We start from the raw sequence: 23,903 nt of genomic DNA on the forward strand, positions 1-23,903 counted from the left end.
CAGATGTCCCACAACAGAGGAATGAATATAGAAAATGTGGCTCATTTACACAATGGAATACTATTCAGCTATTAAGAATGAGGACATAGTGAGTTTTGCAGGCAAATGGATGGAACTAGAAAATATCATCCTGAGTGAGGCAACTCAGACCCAAAAGGATATGCATGGTATGTACTCACTAATAAGTGGATATTAGCCAAAAAGTACAGAATTCCCAGGGTACAAGCCACAGAACTCAAGAAGGCTAACAAGCTGAAGGGCCCAAGTGAGGATGCCTCAATTCCACTTGGGAGGAAGAAGAAAGCAATCTTAGGAGAGGGATGGGGGAGGGTCCTCAGTGGGAAAGGGGACAGGGAGGGGAAGAGGGGAACATGATCAGGTATTGGGTGGGGGGGAAAGGACTGAAGTCCTGAAGGCCAGCAGAAGGAATTGAAACAAGTAACCATGGAAGGTAGGAGGTGAGGGGACCCTCTAGACTATACCAGAGATGTGGGAAGTGAGAGACTCTCACGATTCAAAGGGAGGGACCCTAGATGAAATGCCCTACAGTGGGGAGAGGGAACTTGTAAAGCCCACCTCCTGTAGAAAGACAGGGCATCAAGTAGAGGGATGGTGTTGCCATCCCATAGTAAAAAACTCTGACCCAGAATTGTTCCTGTCTGAAAGAACTGAAGGCACACTAAATGGAGGAGAGAGGTCCAGTGACAGATTCAAAATGGGATCCAGTTCAGGAGTAGGATCCAAGGCCTGGAACTAATACTGATGCTATGGTGTGTTTACAAACAGGGGCCTATACTGACTGCCCAACAAGCAGCTGAAAGTAAAGTGTATATATTTATACCTAATCAACGGACAGAAGATATATTTATACCTAATCAATGGACAGAAGATGGTGATCCCTGTGGTTGATTTAGGGAAAAGCTGGAAGAAGCTGAGGAGGAGGATGACCCTATGTGAGGACCAGCAGTCCCAATTAACCTGGACCCCCAGGATCTCCCAGACACGAAGCCACCAAATAGACAGCATACACCAGCTGATATGAGGCCCCCAACACATATACAGCAGAGGACTGCTGGGTCTGGGTTCAGTCAGAGAAGATGTACCTAACCCTGGAGAGACTTAGGGGTCCCAGAGAAGAGGGAGGTCTGATAGGGTGCTGAGAGAAGGAGGACCAGTCTTCTTTAGGGATGAGGCTGCTAATTGGTAATCTAATCCCCAACTGGTCATCTGTAAGCACTAGAAGGACTCAGCTCAGGAGGTTGTATTTATATATACATGTATGTGTCACAATACTAATCATGAGAGAGAGGGGGGGAGACAGAGACGGAGACAGATACAGAGAGACAGAGAGACACAGAGAGACACAGAGAGACACAGAGAGAATAAAAAAGTAAAAATACCAAGTAATCAACAAATCTGATAAACAGATATTTGACACACGTACAAGTAAACACTGTTTCAGAAAATCGGCTGGAATCACTTGCTCAAAGATGCCTCAATTCTTAAACGTAGTCCTTTAGGGTCCCCAAATAAACATATAGTATATTTCTTTTTTCCCCTATGGTAAATTTTTCTTGTATTAGATGAAAAGGCATGAAAACTCTGGCTTAAGACTCAAATTTATGTAGGTAATAAGAATTCACTTTTAGAGTAAATTTTACCTGCCAAGGGCTTTATTTTTCCATCGGAAAAGCAATGACGTAAGCTTTATTGTATTCTCAGCTTGCTGTTTCCAGAGCGTGAACGGCAGCGCGTACTCTGAGGCTGCTCTGCAGAAAATCACGTTCTGCTTGGCAATTACAGCTGCCCTATGTCAGAAATATTTTTCTTGGAACATTCTGACTTGACATCCACGTCAACTATAATTAACGAGGATGGTTGAGGCTGTGTTTGATGGACGTGTATTTGAGGACTGCTCAGATGCCCAAGTTGGGAGACTTTAAGCTCTCTGGCATATCCGTCATTCTGCAATGTGGATAAATTGCTGCTCTACTCATTTCCCTATCTGCTTACTCTCCAATCAGGAATTGCCATCTAATCTAAACACTAAAAATAGAAGCACTACAAATTGAGCAGTGAGAGGAATATTTACACCTATTTTCACTTAAAGAGTGTAACTTAATATATCAACTGGCCTCAAATTAAGTTCTTCAGAACTAGTCTACATGGTTTTTACTCTGAGTAAAATTGTGCTATTTAGCAGTGTTCTTTGTTTTTAAATTCTTTTCAGTACTCCAACAACTACTTTAATGAAAAACATATTCAAAGGTAGAGGATGATTTCAAAGCAGCAGTTCTCAACCTGTGGGTCACAACCCCTTAGGGGGTTAAATGATCCCTTCACTGGGCTCATATATCAGATACCCTGCATATCAGACATTTACATTATGATTCACAATAGTTAAAAAGTAGTAACTAAATAATTTTATGGTTAGAGGTCACCACAAAGTGAGGAACTGTATTAAAGGGTTGTAGCCCTAGGAAGATTGAGAACCACTGCTATAGAGTCTATAAAACCTTAAGGGATCAAGAGTCAGCTTATAAGTATAATTAGTTTTGGATAGCATTATACACTGAGTACATACTATTCAATGCTACCTCCAATATTTGATGTAAGCTTCAATGACTTGTTATGCTAAGATCTTCTCTCTCTCCCTTTAAAAGGTCTACCAAAAGAGAAAAGTGAACGTGATGGGTAGTTTTAATTGTCCACCTGACATGACCTAGAATCTGCTGGGAAGAGAGTCTTAATGAAGGATTATCTACATTGGGTTGGCATAAAGCGTGGCTGTGAGAAATTTCTCATAAATGTGGGAAGACCCAGTTCACTGTGGGTGGCACCAATTCCTAGGTTGTAGGTAGGGGTCATGTATCAGAAACTGAGCTGAGCTTAAGCAAGCAAGTAAGCATGCTTGTCCTCATCTCTCTCTGTTATTCAGTGTGGGTATGACACTACTGGCAGTCTAAAGTTCCTATTGCTCCGACTTTCTCTCTGAAATGGACTATAACCTGTCCATTGTGAACTAAAATTACTAAAATAAACCCCTTCTCCTGTGTTGGCTTTTGTCAATGTATCTCATTATAGAAAATAGAAAGGAAACTATGATAGTGCCTTTACTCATTGAAATGGACTCATGGGGGCCGTGCCAAAGCTAGAGAAGAACAGAGAACAATGTAAGGAAATTAAAAATAAATAATAGCATGTGGGACATATTAAGACATCTAGCTCAAGAAACAAACAAAACTTTCAACTCTGAGAAAGCTAAGAATGAATAAATGCTGGTCCAGCATGGCTATATAAGGGGTGGTGTGACGCAGTTCCTGCCCCTGGAAAATCACCAGACCTTTGATCCTCATGTATGCTGCTGGTTGCTGTTGCCCTGAAGCTGATCTATGTGTTTATGTTCAATATTTCTGGGGACTATACTTCCTCCATTACTGTGAGCTAATCAGTCCATAGTATATGAAACAGATACAGTTTTCAAGAATGAGGAAGAGAGGTGGCCATGAGGCTTCGAAGGACAAGGAACAGGCTTTCTGCTTGGCCTTTAGGGTCATGGGAAGGGATCTAGACAATATAACCACAGAGGCCATTAAAGCTTACATGGTCCTTTGTAGAAATAGTTCATTGCCAGGCTTGGCCTGGAACTTGGAATTTTGAGGAGATACATGTGCTCTCCGGTCCAATGACTGCTGCATTAATTAGCCAGGCTGAACTTGGGGACATCAAGGATAGAGAGTTAAAGGTCTCAAGGAGAAAAGTCATGGAAAAGAAAAGAAGGAAGAATCTCTACAAAACAAGTGATAGATGAGTTTGTCTGTAGGAGGAGGCTTATGTATGATCTAGAAACAAGTATCTGGAGAGCACACAAGGCAATGGAATTGCTAGAATAAAGAATCAAAGATCAGAGAATTAAAAGATGATGCAGAAGCACATAAAAAGTTAGTGCTTTGTTCTCCTGGTTACTTGAAATATTGGAGATGACGATGCCTAGAGAGGTATTAGAGAGAGAGCTGACTGCTTTACTTGCATACATCTTAAAACTTTGTAAGAAATTGTTTTTACCTTAGTAGTCTGTCACCTTTCTGTTCTTATATAAAAGTAGGAAAGGCTGTGTAAGACTATAAGGAAATGGTCTTTTTCTTTGTGTTTAGTTTCTGTTTTAAGGAAGCATGGGTTGGGATTTATGATCTTGGATTCATAACATTTATGTAAATTTAAGGATTTCTTAAATACAACAATGTTCAAAGTCTTGAAAGTGTAGCTTTAATAATTAAAAGACTGGGTTTAGGCTCTCTGGTTGGGAGAAGGCAAAAGAATGAAAAGAAGGCATATGGTAAAAAAAGAAAAAGAAAAAGAAGGAAGAATGATGAGAATCCTCCGGTAAAGAGAGAACACTTGAACTGATAGCCTGCATTCACGACTGATGTCTAGTCATTATTGGATCAGTGCCACTCCCTTTCCCCTCCTTTTTAGGATCTTCCTCATGCTGAGGGTGGACCATGGCAACTCAGTGTTCATAAATCCCACTGTGAGTACTTTAGACAATAGTAATGATGCCAAGTAGTCATGGTTGCATTCTCCAGAGGGAAAATTCTAAGTCAGATGCCATGTAGCATGTGACACAAGCATGTTAAAGGTAAAACAGTCCTCTCTTAAGTCTACTCCCAACAAGACCAGGTACTACTTGCAACTCTGATGAGTTCTTCCATGTGTTTCTTTTACCAGTATTACTCACCCAAGCACTATACTGTCTTTTAAGACAATATTGACAGTAGTCTATGTTATGAAATTCATTTTGCATCATGATCTTTTGTATACATGTATCTATGAAACCAAAGAAAATTATGTTACTGAAGCACCATATGTAGCAGTTTTGTTTTTACATTTCCCATCCTTTCTGTTCTCCTTTTTTCTTGATGAAATATAAATGATTCCTATGACACATTACTTTGGTTTAATGATTCTCTAATACATCCAAACCTATCTGAATACACTGATAGGCCGTTTGATCATTATATGTATGTATGTTTATCAAGTCTATTCTACATCAGACGCTGCTTGTCATCACAGGAGGTACTGGAATGGTACAAGGTAAATGCATATTTTGCAGGAATTTGCATTCCGGTGAGGGGAAGTAGATAAAGAACAAGTTAAATGGTTTATACTTAAAAAAATGATGAATTCCAAAAAGCACTGAGGCAGAAGGAGCTAGGAAATGCTCATGATCTTTCATTGAGTGGCCAGGAACACCTCAAATACAAACATTATGTATGGAAAATGTCTTATAGGATATAGAAGGCAAGAAGATGGAGAAGAGAGGAAGAGGGGAGCAGGAAAGGGAGGGGGATGATGAAATGGAAGAAGAGGAAAGTTGAAAAAAGAGGGGCAGATGAGGAAGATGAGATGAGGTGATGGTGGGAAAGAGAAGGATGGAGAGGAGGAAGAGACAAGAAATGAAGAGAGAACAGTTTCTGGAGCTTGAAGATCTTTTAATTTGATTAGATGGGAAGCTGTTATGGAACCACTACTACTATTGCCATTCATTTCCCCTAACTGAGTACTGAACATGGTGCAAGGGACTCAGTTCTCTCCTCGGGAGTCATATTCCCATACAGTTCGACATATTTCCTGCTCTGACCATTTTCTCATTACTCCCAATCTCCAAAAAAGTGCTCTTGAAGACATAATTTCATCACCAAGATCTCGATATCTCTAGAGCCTTGCTTTAATGAAAACTGGCTGCTCCTGTGTATGTACACTGCTTCTAAGAATTGCTTTCTGAAGATGGTTCTATTCTTCCTCCTCTGTTTCTGTACTACTGGGATTGAGGGAATTACAAGTATCTTTCTTCATCCTCATGGGGGTCATGGATGTTTTTCTCCTTTGTCCTTTCTGAAAGCAACATACTTCTGCAGTGCGTATTACATATTGAACAAATCACCTATAGTGTGTTTCAAGTTATTTACAGATCCCAGGAACTGTTGCTACATTTTGTTAATGGTTTGTTAATAATTCAGTTAATAATTTCAGAATGATGTATTCTGAAAAACTTTTGTATCAAGCATCTCTAGATTCTACTTTGCTTCTTGCTCCACATTTCCCAATAATGGCCAGAATAGTAACTCCTGTTCTAAACGCCCTCCTGAAATGTTATTCTACCAATGATAGATATCCTTAACACATGGAGTTCTACTGTCCCATTCTTGAACCCTGCCTGCACCCAAGAACATATGATAGTTCTGATATGATGCAAATTTGGCATGCCAACTAGACTTGTACTTTCTGAGTAGCTTTCTTGAAAAATGTTTTGTAGGAGTTCCTTGATCTCATATAAGTAGTCTAACAATTCAGAGAACATCATACTGGTAAGAACCTATTTAGATGCTCAGGCCAATGGTCCAAAATGAAACTATCCTTCAGAGATCCAAGATGGGGTACCAGTCATGTGAACAAGATCAACACTGCTTTAGTCAAGCTCTGTTCAATGTGTGCACATGCTCCAAGATAGCTTGCTATGAGTGTGACCCAACAAAAATGTAAAAATTGGCCTTTCATTTTTATTATTTTTTTTGTAATCCAACTATGTTGTTCTCAAGCATGGACTTTGCAGATGACAATATAATGCCACAGTATCAAAAAGTTTTGTGCTTTAATTTTTTTTTCTGATCAAATTCACCTTCTTCCTCCAGCTATTGGTGTGGCTGGGGTGCTTACAAGTTCAGCACACTCACTCACTGATTGGTTTACTAAAACCAAGACCACGAATGTGATTGGTTCCTAGCACTCCCTAGCAATTCCCAAAACTTAAAATTTAGCCCCAACATTTTTAAGTGACTGTTTCACATTTCTTTTATTTTCAAAAAACAAAACAAAACAAAACAAAAAACCCAATACTCCCTTCTAATGGTTATTCTCCGCTGCCGATTTCCATAATAATTTACTGACAAGGTTGAAGCCACAGAACAAAACCTTCACATGCAGGCTTCCACTCATATAACTCTAGCTATGGATTCTTCTGTCCTGGCTGTGGTCTTATATAAAGCTAATGAGGCTCCAAATGCAAAACCTTCTCTGCTCACATTACATTCTTTTTATAATTTCTGTTGTTCTTTATTTCTTCACTAGGAAGTTTTCCATCTTTTGACCATGTCCTGACATACATAAATGTCTTTACTCCCCAATTAAAACAAATAATACTAAGGTAGCTGGCACCATTCTTACTCATTGTATTTATCTTTTGACCTCCCCCCCCCCATTGACCATCTTTAAATGACCTTTTCACTCACAACATTACTCAAAGCAGTGCTTATCAAAGACACCCAGGCCTGACCTTCAGATTGATGAATCAAAGGCCACTTCTCAGTTCTCACTGGGCATAAGGCATTAGAATCTCTTACAGGTTTGGTATCCTGCTCCTTCACAGATATCTTTAATTTGCTTCCGGGACACTATTCTTTTTGGTTTCCAGTCCTTTTCTATTGTCTAATAATTTTTATTGTTCCTTTTCTGGATCATCCCATCTTTCTTGTTGGAAAATATTAGAGTGCTTCAGATTTGAGCCAAAGGCATTTAATGTCATCTATGATCACCTTTCTAGTTGACCTTAGCAGATTTTCAGACTATTTAGTATTCTTAATGCAAAGACAACTCAAACAGCTCCAACCTCTGAACCTGGTCTCCACACAGGTTTACACGCCTAGTCCTATCTACATTTCCAAAGTTGGATACCTAATGGATGGCATTGACTTAGCAGATACAAACCTAAACTTTTGACTACTGTCCCCTCAACACATGACTCATCTCTCCCAAGACCATCTAAGCACAGTCAAGGGTAGCTGCAATCTATTAATTATTCACTCTGTAAGCCTTGAAGGTGCCCTTGACACCCCTTTCTCCTATAGAACACACCCAGTCCTTCAGCAAATCCTGTCACTTTGACTTGTAGGTACGCATTCCGAGTTGAATTCATTTTTCTCCACTGTCACTGTTCTGATGATATGTTAGGCTGTCCCTGATGCAAGACTGGCCTTGTGATAACCTTTATCCTCATTCTTGCTCTCCCGCAGACTGACTTATGCAACTATCTGAGCACACATTTTGTCTCAGAATGCTTCATGTAGTAGTCTATCTCCCCTTCACACTTAAAACTTGAAGTGTTAGCTGTTCAGTGCCCCATAGAATCTCCCCGTACCCTTTCTAGCCTTTCTCCTCAGTCTGCTGTCCATTCTACTCCAGCCATCCCCTCTTCTTCTCAGATTCCCGTCTCTTTCTAGAAGAACTTTTCCAATTTCTATATTGCTTGTTTTTTAATCTCACCTAGATTCTTACTTTAATTTTAGTTCTTAGTAATGTTTCTCTACCCTCTATTGTCCACAAATGCTCTTTACCAAGCATGCCATTCTACTTTGACATTTGGCTTTATTTTTCAACAATATGGCAAAGTTTACATTTCTTCATTTTCTTGTCCCATCTCTCTCTTCTCTTGGACCTATATATAAAATTTATGAGGATAAGGAATGGATTTGCAATAGTTTAATTCAAAGCCTTTGGCACTAATTCTAAATACCTTGAGTTGTATTGCAGTCAGTAAATATCAACTGATAAGGCAGCTTGCATCATTTCAGGCAGTTGAAAAGTGCATTCTATGTCTGGATTTGTTGAGTGTTGAGAGACTCTGTACCTATAGTCACCTTTAAAGCCAAAATATGGAATATGTAACATGACAAATAAAACTTAGCTCAAGGGAGCCTCAGGAAAAATTATAAAATCAGGAACTGGCTTTAAAAAGGAAGGATATTTAGATATATTTTATGTGCCTCTGAAATGACATAGGGCCATCAAATGGATCAAAAATACATAATGAATACAAAAGAAAGACACAAGATTAAAGGTATCCCGATATGTGCCTCTTTGGTTTACAGAACAGACACCACAATTGGCAATATACAGCTCTGGAAATCAGCTTTGATGAGGGTGAAAGGTTTTAAATCTTGGCATATGAAATCTTTCCAAGAAGATAGTAAAATTGTCTATACTCATTTTTTCTATATAAAATAGAATAAACTATACATCTATATAATATAGACAAAAAAAGATTTTTTTGTTTGTTTTCTACTTTGTCAACTTGACACAAATTTGTGTCATTGGGGAAGACGGAACCCCAATTAAGAGCATTCTTCCATCAGATTGGTGTAAGTCTGCGGTGGGTATTTTTAAATTAATGGTGGATATACGAGTGCCCAATACGTGGTTGGGGGATCTCCTTAGTCATGTGGTTCTGTGAGGTGTAAGCAAGGTAGCTGGATGTTAGTTTAAAGAGCAAAGGAGTACGCAGCACTTCTCCATGTTTTCGGATTAAGTTCCTGCCTCCAGGTTCCTGCCTCAATGTCTCTCATGATGGATTATGCTGTGAAAGTGTGAGTCAAATAAACTCTTCTCCCGCCAAGTTGCTTTTGTTCATGCTTTATCACAGTAACAGAAAGTAGACCAGGACAGAAATAGAGGTTTACAAGAAGTGTTGGCTGTGCTCCCTCCCATTTACTATTGATTTTAGAGTCTGTACACTCATGAACACTAATTCACCAAAGGGTTTGCATCAACCAATGTTGTGCATTCCACAGGCAAATAGGCATTTGACAAACAGTATTTATTTATATTTAACATCAAATTCTCCTTCGACCCCTTGGCAACCATGTGTTTTCTGTGACTCCTAGTTTTGCTTGTTTGATGCTCTGGATGCAAGGTCATGTGATTTTCCTAATTATTAGTCAGTCAGCCTCTCTCTGTCTCTGTGTGTCTATCTTTCCTTCTGTCTGTCTCTCTCTGGTTAGAGGTTGGCGGGATTTTGAAAGGGATGACAAAATCCTATATTCAATGAATGGTGAATAAGGCTGAAGCATCTTTAAATTTAATATAAATAGCCCCAATCTTCATTTTCACATGAAGATTCAGAATTGACGCTCCTGAGTATTCAGCATAACATACAACATATGCAAAAAATCGGAATGAAAACAGAATCTTGATCTTGATAAAGCAGAATGTTTAAACACATACTTGTGGGTTTTTATTGCTTTTCCTTCAGAGAACAGTGGCACACTTCCCTCAGATCTCAGTACCATGGATACCCCTGCCCTGTCTTCTTACACTCTATGTCCACAGGGTCCAGAGTTGATTAGTGATGGCAAAGGTTAGCAGATAGGCACAAAGTGTGTGCGATAGGTCTGGACTTTTCTAGCACTATGGTTTTCAGTGTTCTTGCTATTAGGAAAATAAACAGCCCACTGCCTTTGTAGAGCTGACATTACAATCTAGCACCAGGTAGTGTTTTTTTTTTTTAACCTTATTTTTATAGAATGGATAATCCTATTCTTTTTCTGAAAAACATCTTTCTATCCCACAATTAAGGTGCTACTGGTTTTGATTAGGCTTGACATAGTCTTGTTTTATTTGTGAGTTTTATTTTATAATTTTTAGAAATTTTGTGTCATTTGTCAAGTCAAGAAGAAACTTGAATATTTACAAAGGAATAAAACGTACAAATGATCTAGTCTCTGACTCATCGTTATCACTAATGGGAAAACATTTTGCATGTTTTGTGCAAAGGTTATTTTGTTAGCTAACGAATATTCATTCGTAATGCGATGCAAAAATTTTAAGACTCAGTTCCACGAAGCCAAAGGTTGTTTCCTTATCGCTGTGGAATTCACGGAGTTGTCACACAATGTTACCTGCTAAAACTTGTTGATGTTTGTTTAGCATTTACTTTCAACTATTATTTTTAATTATGTCATATTATGTTGAAAACAATCATTTGAAGACCTATTGGTATTTTATGCAAGATTATGTTTAGATAAATGAGCCAGCTCATTAAGCTATAATGAAGCTGGATTCCGAACACAGACATCTGATGTCAGTTTGTATAATTTACATGCCTTCTGTTATTTACAAACATGTTTGTGAAGGTAAAAAAACAAAAAGGTACTTGAGCCACATAGAAAGTTTTCTATGTATATGGCTGTGTATTTAGCATTTGAATAGTGGAACTTATTTATGAGTGATTTTAAGCTAGTCCATGAAAAGTCAATCGTTATAGTTTATGGATACCTTGCCCCTGTCAGTTCAGCACCTAGCGGTTCAGTTTAGGAATTGTTATACATGATTACCCTGCATAGAACAGAACCTGGCAAATACCACAAATATCTTTATCAATAAGACATATTCACTCTGTCACTGAGTCCTTGCTCATGTTTGTTCCCAGTAAATATCCATACATATACACCATCCACATGCATGCATACACACACCATTTTTTAATAGTTATGACATCATTTATGTCTGACTGGAAGAAAATTAATAATCCTAAGGATGATATTTTAATCAGAGATAAACATATAAACTGGATAATATATCTAAGTGGCATTAGGCAGGTTTTTTTTTATTTTTAATTTTTTTTACACAGGTAAAATCATTGAGTAGGTTCTGGGCAAAACTATTAACTGAATTTGAGTTTACTTTAGAAGATATTTGAGATTATGACATATAAGTTGTCCTTAGACTATTCATTTGTCACAGTCATTAACTGTCCTGTCACTATCCCTGAAGATGGCTACGATTGGTAGCACAAAATTATGTTTGCAATAAGCACCAACTCTCCTTATTTTTATATCGGATACTTCTAATTTATCGGCAATGAGGAAACTGAGTAGAGAAATTCCATATTGTGCAATCTAAAGACTTTTGACATCCTTAGCTTAAAGGGAAGGATGGTTTGGTTATTCTATAATGTCCTTTGAAGGCCTCAAAAAGGCAAAACAAACACAAACCCCCAAGGAAAATAATACACAATCACACACAGACATACCAAAGCAAAACTCAATCATATCCACCTGAGAAGCCAAGAAATGTACTACCTTGCCCCAAACCGGCAAGAATCCGATTACCACAAGGATGGATAGTTACCCATGGCGAAGAAAGGGATTCCCAGCAGGGTGGAGTTGTACTTCCCATCAGTGATGAAGAAGATCCCGGCTGCAGTGGCGATGGAAATGCATACCGTGAGCACCCCCAGGAGGCCCAGGAAGGGCTTACTGCGCAAGCAGTCCTTCATGGAGCTGGACAGGGTGGCTGTGGTCAGGATCAGCACGAGGCTCACCAGGACCTTGCTTCTGGTCAGGATGCTGGTCTTATGAAAGTCTCTCCAGAGGCTAAAAGATGCCAGAGAGTACAGTTGGAGGTCTTGGTGCTCATCCTGGAGCTTCCTCATAAGCTTACAGAACTCATTCTCCCACTTCTCCCCTATGAGGTCTTGAGTGGCAGAACCATAGGTCTGGAGGTAGTAGGTGATTTGAATGGCTCTGGCTGACTTGACCCGTTGGTCTTTGCTGTTTGGCACTTCTACTACCCCGCCCAGCTGGTGTCCAATAAAACTGTTCCTCCCATCCTTGAAAACAGAAAGAGGGGAAACTTCAGTTACCAGAAGGATGCACATTCCAAGGGACAGTTTCTTATTCTAAGTGAAGAAGCACGAGGAAGGTTGGTGATTGTGGAACTGATGTGGGTGGAGAGGAAAGTCAGACGTTTAGTCGCAACCCTTTGGAGCTACATGGGAGACCCTGCATGACGAACAGGAATAAAGAGGGTGGGCAGAGTGTTGCAAAGCTACATCACAGTTGCCACATGTGTAGGAAAGGGGCTCATAAGTTTGGATTATCAAATGTTCTCATTCGTAACATTTTATTTTATAGCAATGTAGTCACATTCCTTAATGGTAGATCAAGTTTATGATTGATGTTTAGCTGTAAGTAGAGCATGTGTCAAGGCTCACCCTAGGTCATGTTAACGACATAGAATAAAAATTTCTTCAATAAGACGCTACACTTTCCTCCCTCAGGACTCCTGTCCCCAGCCCCATCCTTTTGAGACACCATGAGGGTGTCCCTCCTGAGGCATGAGTCAGAAAGGGATTGTGTATCCTTTATCTCTTTTCTGCCTATTTCTTTAAGGTTCAGGCCAGAATCTAGCTAAGCCTTTTCCCTGATACTTTGGATCCATTATCTTCTCTAAAGCCTTATTTTCCTGCCATGTGGCTGCTTGCCCACCATGTGCCTGGTCTATATGCTGGCTTGAAAGGCATGCCTTTCTCTTCCTTCACTTCTCAGTCTCCTCCTCAGGCACTTTCGGAGCTTTACAGTTTGCCTGCCCCAGGTGTTTTCTTTTTAAATTATAATAGTCTTTAAGCTTCAAACATTAAAACAATCACCCTACATGTAAATATGCCAAGCATTCCAGAACTAAGTTAAGCACCAACACCCAGATTTGAAGACCCTTACTTCCTTATACTACTGAAGCTAAATGAGCAGTTTTGAATGTGATAAATACCTCTGGAACAGCTAATGTGGGATTGATATACTTCCTGCATGTGATACGGGCACTTGCTGGGCCTGTACAATATCCCCACACACATCTGACTATGTCTCACACTTATCTTTTCCTAAAAATAAATTTCAAAATGAGGCTGATAAACTTTTCAGGTAGTGTCACCGAATGGTGTCTCAGCTTCAAAGTTGGCCTTGAGGGACTGTCAACATTCTAGGAACTGGGCAAAGAGGCCATTTCTCCTTTAAGCACACATGGATAGACACAGAATTACCAGCTATTCTCATCCTGTGAGGGTGCTCCTTGATGGCCATTGCAAAATTTTAATCTATTTGGAAATTTCATTTTTTGCCACAATTGTCTCCATACTTCAATGATGATGGTTGATAGAATGTTGAGCCCAAAGACAGGCTCCAGAATGACTTATAGGACTGGAAATATGCTGTTGGCAGTGTGTGAGATGCCATCATGAAAGTTCATGCTGTACGTTGTTCGTACGTGAATGAAGTCAGAAGAGGTGATCTCTCAAGGGTAAAAAAAGAGTTGATTCTTAGCAAAGAATGTTTGTCTCCAAAGAGCAGGAGTAGCACACTGATCAGTGTGTTGACTGTAAGAGATTACATGGAACTGCTGGGCCTCTAGCTAGCACATGGATAATTATCATGGCTTTGTTTAATCCAGACACCTAGATGCGAAACACTTGCATTTTGCTTTTAGCATGCACAAAAGTAACCCTACTGTGTTTTGCAAAGATGAAGGGTTTAGATGTTTAGAGATTATAAATGCCACATGAAGAGTGATCAAACATTGGAAAGAAACAATATCACAGTCACAATATGTATCTGTCCCTACAAGGTAATTATTACAATAGCTATAATCACATTAAGAAACCTGAACAAACCCAAACGAACAACTTATTTCTTAACATCAGTTTAATTTGAGAGTTCTTCCTTGGTGTATCTACGGCATCCATGGGATCTTTAAAAGAATGCTATTTCTTTTCTTTATAAAACTAAGCCGGGGTTGGTGAGAGGGGTCAGTGATTCAGAGCACTGACTGTTCTTCCTATGGACTATAGTTCAATTCCCAGAACACAGAAGGCAGCTTATGACCATCTGTAACCCCAGTTCCAAGGGATATGACTAATAATCTTGTCTCTATGGGAACCAGACACTTGCTTAGTGCACAAACTCACCTGCAGGGCAAACATCTATATACATTAAATAATGAGTAAAAAAAACCAAGCTACAAGTTTAGCTTCAAGTTTCCTTGTTTGAATATGTTGGCTCTTGCAAAGAGGTTTGGCAAGCTTTGCAAAAGGAGATGTGAATTCTGCCCCAGAACTGAGTAGTGGGGATTTAGTTTGCATTTACAAAAAAAATTGTTCATTTATTTGGTGTATTCTTATCTAAAAATTGACGTAATGTTTTGGTTCGACTTTTTCTTAAATTCTATCTTTATTTAAACTTGTGCGTCTGATTGTCTGAGAGCCCTTATCCCTAAAGCCCTGTATCATTTAGGAATGTGCTGCTATGTGTGCCTTAACTCATCTCTGTCATTAAAGAAACTTCTGGGGAACTTTAGCAGCAGTACAGAGAGTCTCTCAGGTCTCACTTGGAGATTATAGTAGACAAGGCAGATGCTCATTGTATGAGCGAACAAAAGTAAAATAATTAGAGATGTGTAGATTTTTTTTAAAACCTCAGTTTTCTGAGTCTGACCAGCTGCTAACCTTCCCTTTGAAGTTGACTAATTTCCATTTTTAAATAATAAACACCTTATAAAAGATACACCTTCATTGTGTCTCCCTGTCCCTGTTGTATTTAAGTAAATAAGAATGAATTTCTGGTCCATGTTTAAAGCTATGTACCTGCACAATATAAATGAGGTGTTTTCACATCCTGAATCAAAATTCCATTCGATGATTACAACATGTGCATGCTGGTGAATCAGCTAACTTATCCCACTGTCGTCCTTAGAAACTCAATCAAACATATTATGGGCATGAGATCATTCTACTATTGGATAAGAGTAGCAAAGAATTTCTCTTCTCAAATTTATCCATCATTAGATACTTATAAGTAGAAGAAACTAAGAATGAATACAGCAAATATTTATGCCTTGTAGAGGACTTCCTTGGAGTGGTAAGACATTCAGTAAGGTTAATGCAAAGAATTGCTCAGAAGATCATTTGACTCAAGTTGTAGCATACAACTCATTCTAACTGGGGAACCTTCCACCTGATCCATTGTCTGTGTCGTCTTCAGTTTTCTTATCTTTATTAGGAGGAGATGTAAGCATGTGGAGTGATGATTGTAGGATATCGAAGTTAAGTTTTCAGCTCTCTTGTTCTACCAAAACAAAACAAAACAACCCCAAAACCACCACCACCACCACCAACAACAACAAAAAACTCTACTTATATGAAGAGTTTGAAGAGACTTGAATTTTAGAAATGATGCTCTTACAACTATTAGAGCAATTGATTGGTTGTTTCAGCAACAGGTTAAGAGCTAACTAGTTATAGGCAGAGCTGTTTTATTTACTAGCTAAGTCAACCCAGACATTTAGAAAAGGCATAACCCTGAGTTCCTACTGAGATCTTCAGATGCCAAGTCTAATCATTTCTAGACCTTCCTGGAGTCAGAGCAGAGAAACCCCCTTGCCTGAGGTATTGGAACTTTATTTCACCTGTAGTCTCCCTTTCCAACGTCTTCCTCTTCATGGAAGGCAGCCTGACACATAAAGTATTGCCTGTAATATGACTCAGTCTCTTCATTTATCATAGTAATTTCTCATATAAATTTTGAAGTTTTCATGGGTATAAATCTTTCTTAAGTTATCATAGAGATATATCTTAGATTTTTTAATAGCAGGATGTTGGTAGCATGTTGAGTTCAGTGCTGCTCTACTTCTGTGCTGGTCTGAGCTCAACTGCCATGTCTACAACACGAGATGATGTCAGGTCTCTGGTTATGTCATGGTCTGATTCCGCTGTTCCTCTTTCAACTCTCCATATCATAGCCAGGGCCTACTCATCCAATTGCAAATGATAGCACATTGTTTCTATGCCTAAAACCCTCCACTGGTTTGCACATGCACTAGGTCTGCAACATGGGCTCTTTCCCAAGCCTGCAGAGCAATGCATAGCCACAGATAGAAATGTCTTCTGATCTTGCCTACTGTTCTCCTGTCTCTTTTGTCTCTTCTTCCTCCCCATGCTCCTCTTTCTCCATGAACACATCAAGTTAATTTCCACCCCATGATGTTTGTGTCTGGTGTGCTCCTTGCTTTGAATATTTTCCTATATTCTTCTTAAAGTCAAGACTACTTCCAGTTATAAAGGTCTAGGCTATAAAAATTATATAAATCATATAATTCAAATCAGATGCCCTATTCCCCAAAGATAGGCCATTTCAGACCATTGCACTGTCCTATTTTATGTGCTTCCTGCTAATGATTTCTATCTGAGATGATTGTATAGAGTCACTCAATTGCCCCTTTTCTGTCTCTTCAGTTAGAACACAGAAGAGCTGAGAGCTAGGACCTTTCCTGGTTTGTTTACTAATAACTTCCTGGAGCTTCAAACAAGCCTATTCTCTGCATAAAATTTCTTAACTGAGGGAATAGACTTTCATGTGTAAATTACTATTCACAAGGCATTTTAGAGACTATTTTGCAAAAATTGGACAATTTGAAGCAATGTTATCCACTTTTTTATTGGTTATTTTATTTATGTTTCAAATGTTGTCCCCCTTTATTATCCACTTTCCAATCTTCTTCATTTCTTATATCATTTCCCTGGCAGCTTTTGCTGTGCTTGAGGCATATGCAGGACAGTAAGTCACTAGTCAATAGACAGACCCTCAGTGAATGCAAGACAGCCAGGAAGGAGAAGAATTTGCATGCATCAGGGTCTGATGATAAAGGACATAGGAAGCTCAAAGAACAGAAAGGAGGGGTGAGACGTTAGGCTAAAGAGACAGCTGTATTCCTTCCACATTGTCTCATCAAGGGGATGGGTTGGTAGTTTAGTGTGAAAACATTGGTTTACTCGGGTGAAAGATTTGATGTACTTGTTTTGAATTCTTAAACTCATGCACTATGGAGGAAGAGTTTGGGGGTCAGGATGACTCTGAAGCAAAGCAGTCAGTTAGGAAATCTTGCAGCATTTCAGATTCTGAGTGCGGCGTAAGAAAAAGGCCAGCTTAGGTTGTCTCCAGTAGGTAAATTGTTGCAAGGCGAATCAATAAAATGACTGGTCACAAGGCTGTCTCAAAGCCATCAGCGTCTGCTCAATAACAGCAATGCAGTAAGATCCCTGGATCCCTCAGATTGTTTGGAAACCTACTACTTTGTAGCCCTTAAATCACTTCCAGCCAGTCCACACCTCTCCAGAGAAGAGGAAATTAAACTCAGAGTTAAAATCAGAGAATATGTTCTCACAGAGCTAAGATAATATGGAGATATTCATGTTGTAGACAACTGGGCTGGGCAAAAATTACTCAGTGGTGCTTTGAAATTATAAGGAAACAAGCCAGGATTTTGCTTCATTAGATGCTAGGTTGACATTCAGATAATTTTGTGATTGCATTCATTTTCTTTTTTTAAGATTTAATCTATTTTATGTATATGAAGACACTGTCACTGTCTTCAGACACAACAGAAGAGGACATCTGATCCCGTAACCGATGGTAGTGAGCCACCATGTGGTTGCTGGGAATTGATCTCAGGTCCTCTGGAAGAGCAGGTAGTGCTCGTAACCACTGAGCCATCTCTCCAGCCTGATTGTATTGATTTTCAATGAGGCAGACTCTGTGAGGATATTATAAACCTTTAGATGGTCAACTGCCTTTTATTACTGTAAAGAAAGTTTTCTTGCATATGAAGGAGCTAGTGGCATTTTTCAAAAAGAATGATGAGATTTTGTTTATTTGTATAAATAATGCTTCCATATTTGTTTCCTAACATATTTTTTATTCATCTCCCCTTGTAAAAATGTAAGTATAAAATAGGACTAAATGAAACCGTTATTTATTTTGGTTTCATATTTGGAAGTGATAAGCAAATAAGGAGAAAACAACTTCCTACAAGGTATTTGATTAAAGAATAATAATAAAAAAAATCATTTTCTAGATGAGGTCTCTAAAGCATTAAAATGCCCCTAAGAGAGAATAGCTGTGATTCCTTTTGCCATTTGAAGCTCAGAAAATGTAGTATTTTGTATTGTTTTTCAGAGAGGGAAGTTAAAAGTAATTAAACACAGGGTTTCTGTGCTGCTGAACTAAAACAAAAATGTTAGCCAACCAGGACATAAAATAAGTATAACCCAGTGTGTGAGCACAAGTGGCGAACTGAGCTTGGTAGGATTGATTTAATTCAAGTGACAGAGACTTAAGGTCTTGATTTGTGTTGTGCTGGGCAACTCTTCCACCAGTCTATGAGGACCGGTTATACTGATATGACTTCAAGGCATCGATGAGAGGATGAGTCGGAAAGAGAGAAGGCAAGTAAAACAAGAATGTACAGCCTCACGTCAGTAGCACTGCCGATGGCTTCATTCTTGTTTCTGGCTCTAACACTTATATTCATAACACATGTGCATATTTCGGGATGATTATTAAATGCACTTAGAAGAGAGAATGTGCAAGATAGTGGTTCTATGAAAAGGCTCCAGAGGCCACCCATAATGCTTAGGGTCCCTGCCACAACCCTTGACAAAGAATACAGGTGTCTTAAGTTTCCTGGGCATAAGATTTAATAGTGCTTAAAATGACAATTGATGACTATGCTTTCAGGGATAATTTCTATAGCTCATAAAGTAAGAATTTTAAGGTCTTGTGAGGGTCAAATATGTTAATATAAGATATGATTAGACTTCTGAGAGGGTTGGGGATTGTGCTTATTAATATGCAACACATGGGGTATTTACATAATACTGTTTATTCACTTAGTCATTTAAATTTATTTCCACCTCCCAGCAGGTGTCTGAAATGTGCTGTCAAGAACACAGGCACAGGATCAAGTCATAGGGATTTAATTTCTACTTTTGCTACCGTAAGACAGGAGCTGCTGACTGGATTCTCTGACCTTTCTCTCCTTCAGGTGGGGCAAAAATTTTGACTTATATTATCTCTGAAGTTCTGCTGCACTCTTCATTAAATAATGTCCTGTTTGTGATTTTGTTTTCCCAACTTGACACAAGTTAGGGTCATTTGGGAAGATGAATCTCAATTGAGAAAAATGCCACCATCAGATAGGTGCATTTTCTTGTATACAAATTGTATGCAAATCCACAGGCCATTTTCAAGATATTGATTGATGTGGGAGAACCCAGATCGCTGGGCAGTAATGCTACTCCTGGACTAGTGGTTTTCTAAGAAAGAATTTATAAGAAAGCAGCTGAACAAGCCAGTAAACAGCACTCCTCCATAGCCTCTGTATCAGTTCCTACCTCCACCTTCTTTCCTTGAATTTGGCCCTGACTGCTTTTCATGATGGCCTACAACTGAAGCTGAAGTCATCTTCTTCCCAAGGTGCTTTTGGTCATGGCATTTAACACAGCAACAGAAACCAAATGATTCCTCAGTGGTGAAGCCATCAGACACTACAAAACAAGCTAGATCAGTATGCTTTGTTGTGATAAGAGGAAAATAGGAGGAATGGGAGGACAACACAATCCGTGCTCATTTTCATAGCAACAAGAGGTTGTTATCTCTTTCTAAATTTAACAAAGTCATTCCTTTATTTTCTCTTAAGTAATCTCCAGAGAGATGCCTTAAATAACAACATAAAGAAATTTGTCCTCTTTCTTCAGGATGTAAATCACCAATAACACAAATGGAACTAATAAACTTCTTAGGTAGGAAATGTCATTTGTTCTTCAGATCCTTATCAAATCACCTCTACCATATTTGTTTGCTTAATGCACAACAGCATGCACGCATTGAGATTTTCCTGTTTGTAAGAATGTTCCCATAAATTTATAAACAGAATAGAAATAGAGTTATCACCTATATTTAATGTGAGTTATGTTGATAAGAACAGGAGGCAGATATAGGGAGGAGAAGGGCCCCAAAAAGAACAAAAGAACAGTTCCATTTTGTTCTGAATCAAAAGCCAAATTTCATTTCACTTTTGTTGTGGAAGAAAATTTGAGGTATTAGAAGAGCTCTGATTGTGTGTGTGTGTGTGTGTGTGTGTGTGTGTGTGTGTGTGTGTGTGTGTGTAATGACCATTGAACTTACAGTCTTACACGTGCTTGGCAAGTGTATAATCACTGAGCTGTATCCCTAGCCCCATCTCAGATATGCTAGCATTCTTCTACTAAATGCCACTACCTACAAGGGAAAGTCAATGCATGATTAAATTTCTAGTTTAGATGCTAATTTCTTCTGATGATTAGCTTTGAAACTGCAGCTTTGGGCTTTCATACTGGAAATTAGTGGTGACTATTTCCTATTTTCAACCCATTTTTAAGGACCCAGTCCTTTAGAAGCAAACTCTACAGTAGCCTTCATGGCAGCTGATGATGAATATCAGAGTTCTGTTGAGCCCCGTTGAGGAAAAGCTATTTTCTGCTGATCAAAAGAATAAAAACCATATATCATGTCCTGGATAGAAACATGTTCCAAAGATTAAAACATTATACACCACTGTCTCCTGCCTGAACAGTTTTTCCAGCTGGGGTCTGTAAATTACCTGGAGTTGCAAGACACCACCCCTTGGGAAGTCCAATTTATCTAAATCATGCTAAGAAGACCAGAAGAACAATTATCCCTTTAGTGAGATAATGTACTCGTGTTTCCTAAAACACTATTACCCCATGTGATGCAGTCACTTGCAGCCTTCCACTATCAGCACTAGGGCATCTGAGTTTTTCTGTGTTATGCTTTTGCTTTTCTCTATCTCTTTTTCTTTCACATATTGGCCAAAGCCTGGTCATGCTCTTGAGACACTCTGGGCTTTCTGAATCCCTTGTCTCTAGAGGTTCCCTCTCCTGCCAATCAAATCTGGTCCATCTTGTTTGCTGTTCCATAACTAAATCTTCTTGTTTTCTCTCTTCCTCCCTTGATGTCTCTTCTAGCAATTGCCATATTTGCATCATTCCAACTCTATTTTTTTCAAACTCTAACAATTGGTTTTCAAACCCATTTATACATTCTTTATCAAGGAACCTAAGATCTCAAGGAGAAAACGTCCAACTTTACTCATAATGCCATGAAAATTAGTATGTTGTTTCTCTATAGCTCATATTAGAGATCTTATCACCCAATTTTCCATTAAAAGCAACATTTTTATGTTTAGCTAAGTTGTTCACAAGGGAATTGTAACGGCTACTCAAAGACAAGTATTTGACATCAAACAGTAGAAAGCTTTGTTGCTGACCTGCAGTAAGGAAGTTGATTGCCACTTAAGTGAATTCTCGAGGAATACTACAAGTCCCTAGGTCGAGCTATTTCTTTTTGTAGAAGTATTGAAAGTTTCACCATCATAACCTTTCTTTGGATTAAGAATATTTCCCCTTCAAAGGCTCTGTTTATAACCACAGGCCTTATGATGAATGTGGCACTTAGGCTATCAGCCCCTGAGTTGAAAAACAGGCCATATTGACGATCTGCAGGGAAAACCTCAGTGTAGAGTTAAGAACATTCTCTCACGGATGAAGATAAGCTCCTGTTGCTGAAAACACTATGCACTTTAGATAAATGGTTTGAGTTTCATCTTCCCTAAAAGCCTGGCAAGGACTAACATTTATATTTCCAGAAGTTACCATATAAGCTGACAAAAGAGGGAACCAACAAGGAGTCCTACCTAGTCTGAATCATGGTATTGACCAGTTCGGTAAGCTATTCCTGATGACCCAATAGTGGCATTAACATCATGGCGATAAACAGTAACTGTCTAATTGGATTTAATACTCCCTAAACAGGAGAGAAACTATGCCTGGTACTAGAAATGTACCCAACTACCCAAGGCTAGTGAGCTCATAGGTTTTAGAGGTGAACTTATAGCCTCTACTTTACGAGATCAGCATAATTCCAAATTGCACTCTAAATACTTACCCTTTGACCCACAGATAAGCATAGCTTACACTCCTCATCAAAGAAGCTTCTCTTTTCAAATAACAAAAACCAGCACTGAAAACTACAATTGGTCAAAATTTAGAGAACAGTTGATCATGGATTTGAATAAATATATCTATAATACAACTTATACATGTAAGACTGAGAAAAATCACAGAAAGGGGGGCAGAAATATAATAAGAATCAAAGTATCAGGAAGTCAGCTGTGAGAATGTGGCTATTAGAAATGACAGGGCATATTCACCCATGATACCTCAACAATATGGCTGCCTGAACAAGATCCAAACAGGGAGAACATCAACAGACATGCTAACAGAATGGGGCAATCTCATGGGGCCTATCCTTAAACAAAGAGCTATAGGCAATTAAAAAATTCTGGGGGAAGAACTACTTTTCCAAAGGGATGAGACCCTTAATTAATTATCCAACACCAAGTGATCAGTAATGATTATATCCACATACAAACACCTCATTACATGGGCTTAATAAGGATTCTGTATGTGTGTATGTATGGGTTATGTGTATATGTATGTATTATGTATGTGTGTGTATGTATATACGTATGTATGTATAACAATTAAAGGAAAAGAGTCCATGAATTTGAAAGTAAGCAAGGGGGAACATGAGAAGAGCTGGAGAGAGAAAAGGAAAAGAGGAACAATGTTGATATATTTTTATAAAAACTGTTCAAATAAAAAGCATTATCTAAGCAATAAGAAAGTTAGGAAAAGCAGAAAAATCAAGCATTGGAGACATTTAACACAATTAGACCCGAGTATAGTGAACACATCCGGGTATCTAAGGATGTTACACATGGGTAGAAACAGATAATAAGGCAGAGTTTTTGTTCATATACCCAGTGAGCACAGAATAGAGTAGTGAATAGTACAGTTAGTTGTACAGTTAGTTACTTCAGAGACTGTGGCTATTGGCTAGAGTAGAAGAATGAGGTGGGAGCGATAAGTAGGTAGGATTATCTATCCTCTATCTATCATCTATCTGTCTTCTATCTGTCTGTCTGTCTATCTATCATCATGTATCTACATATGTGTGTATGTATGTATCTACCTGTCATCTATGTTATCTCTTATCTCTATCTATCTATCTATCTATCTATCTATCTATCTATCTATCTATCTATCTATCTATCATGTATGTATTTATCATCTGTCTGTCTATTTATTTATCTAATCTATCATCTATCATCTCTCTAGCTACCTATCTGACATCAGTTAGCATACCATTCCTAGGGAATGAATGTTAAGATGACCTATGAGGCAGCAAGAAGACTTTTCAGAGAAAGTGGTCTTTTAGCAAAACTGTGAAGCCAGAGTAACGATGAGATTCCTCCTGGCTTTTGCACACGGGGAACAACAGTACGCATAAAGGCCTGCACAGGACTGTAAGTACATTGTATTTCTGGAACTTCCAGAATGACTG

General features: G+C 38.7%; 1 protein-coding gene across 4 annotated transcripts in view; it reads right to left on the reverse strand.

The window, feature by feature from the left end:
- Positions 1–23,903, reverse strand: part of Ptchd4 (patched domain containing 4) — a 190,832-nt gene that overhangs the window by 116,379 nt on the left and 50,550 nt on the right. For all 4 annotated transcript variants that reach the window (XM_032900840.1, XM_032900841.1, XM_032900842.1 and 1 more), the window contains one exon: positions 11,962–12,442. In XM_032900840.1, coding sequence (XP_032756731.1) covers positions 11,962–12,442 — 481 coding nt within the window. The remainder of the gene's footprint in view (positions 1–11,961; positions 12,443–23,903) is intronic.

This window comes from Rattus rattus, chromosome 4, assembly GCF_011064425.1.
Source record: "Rattus rattus isolate New Zealand chromosome 4, Rrattus_CSIRO_v1, whole genome shotgun sequence".
Classification (NCBI taxonomy): Eukaryota; Metazoa; Chordata; class Mammalia; order Rodentia; family Muridae; genus Rattus; species Rattus rattus.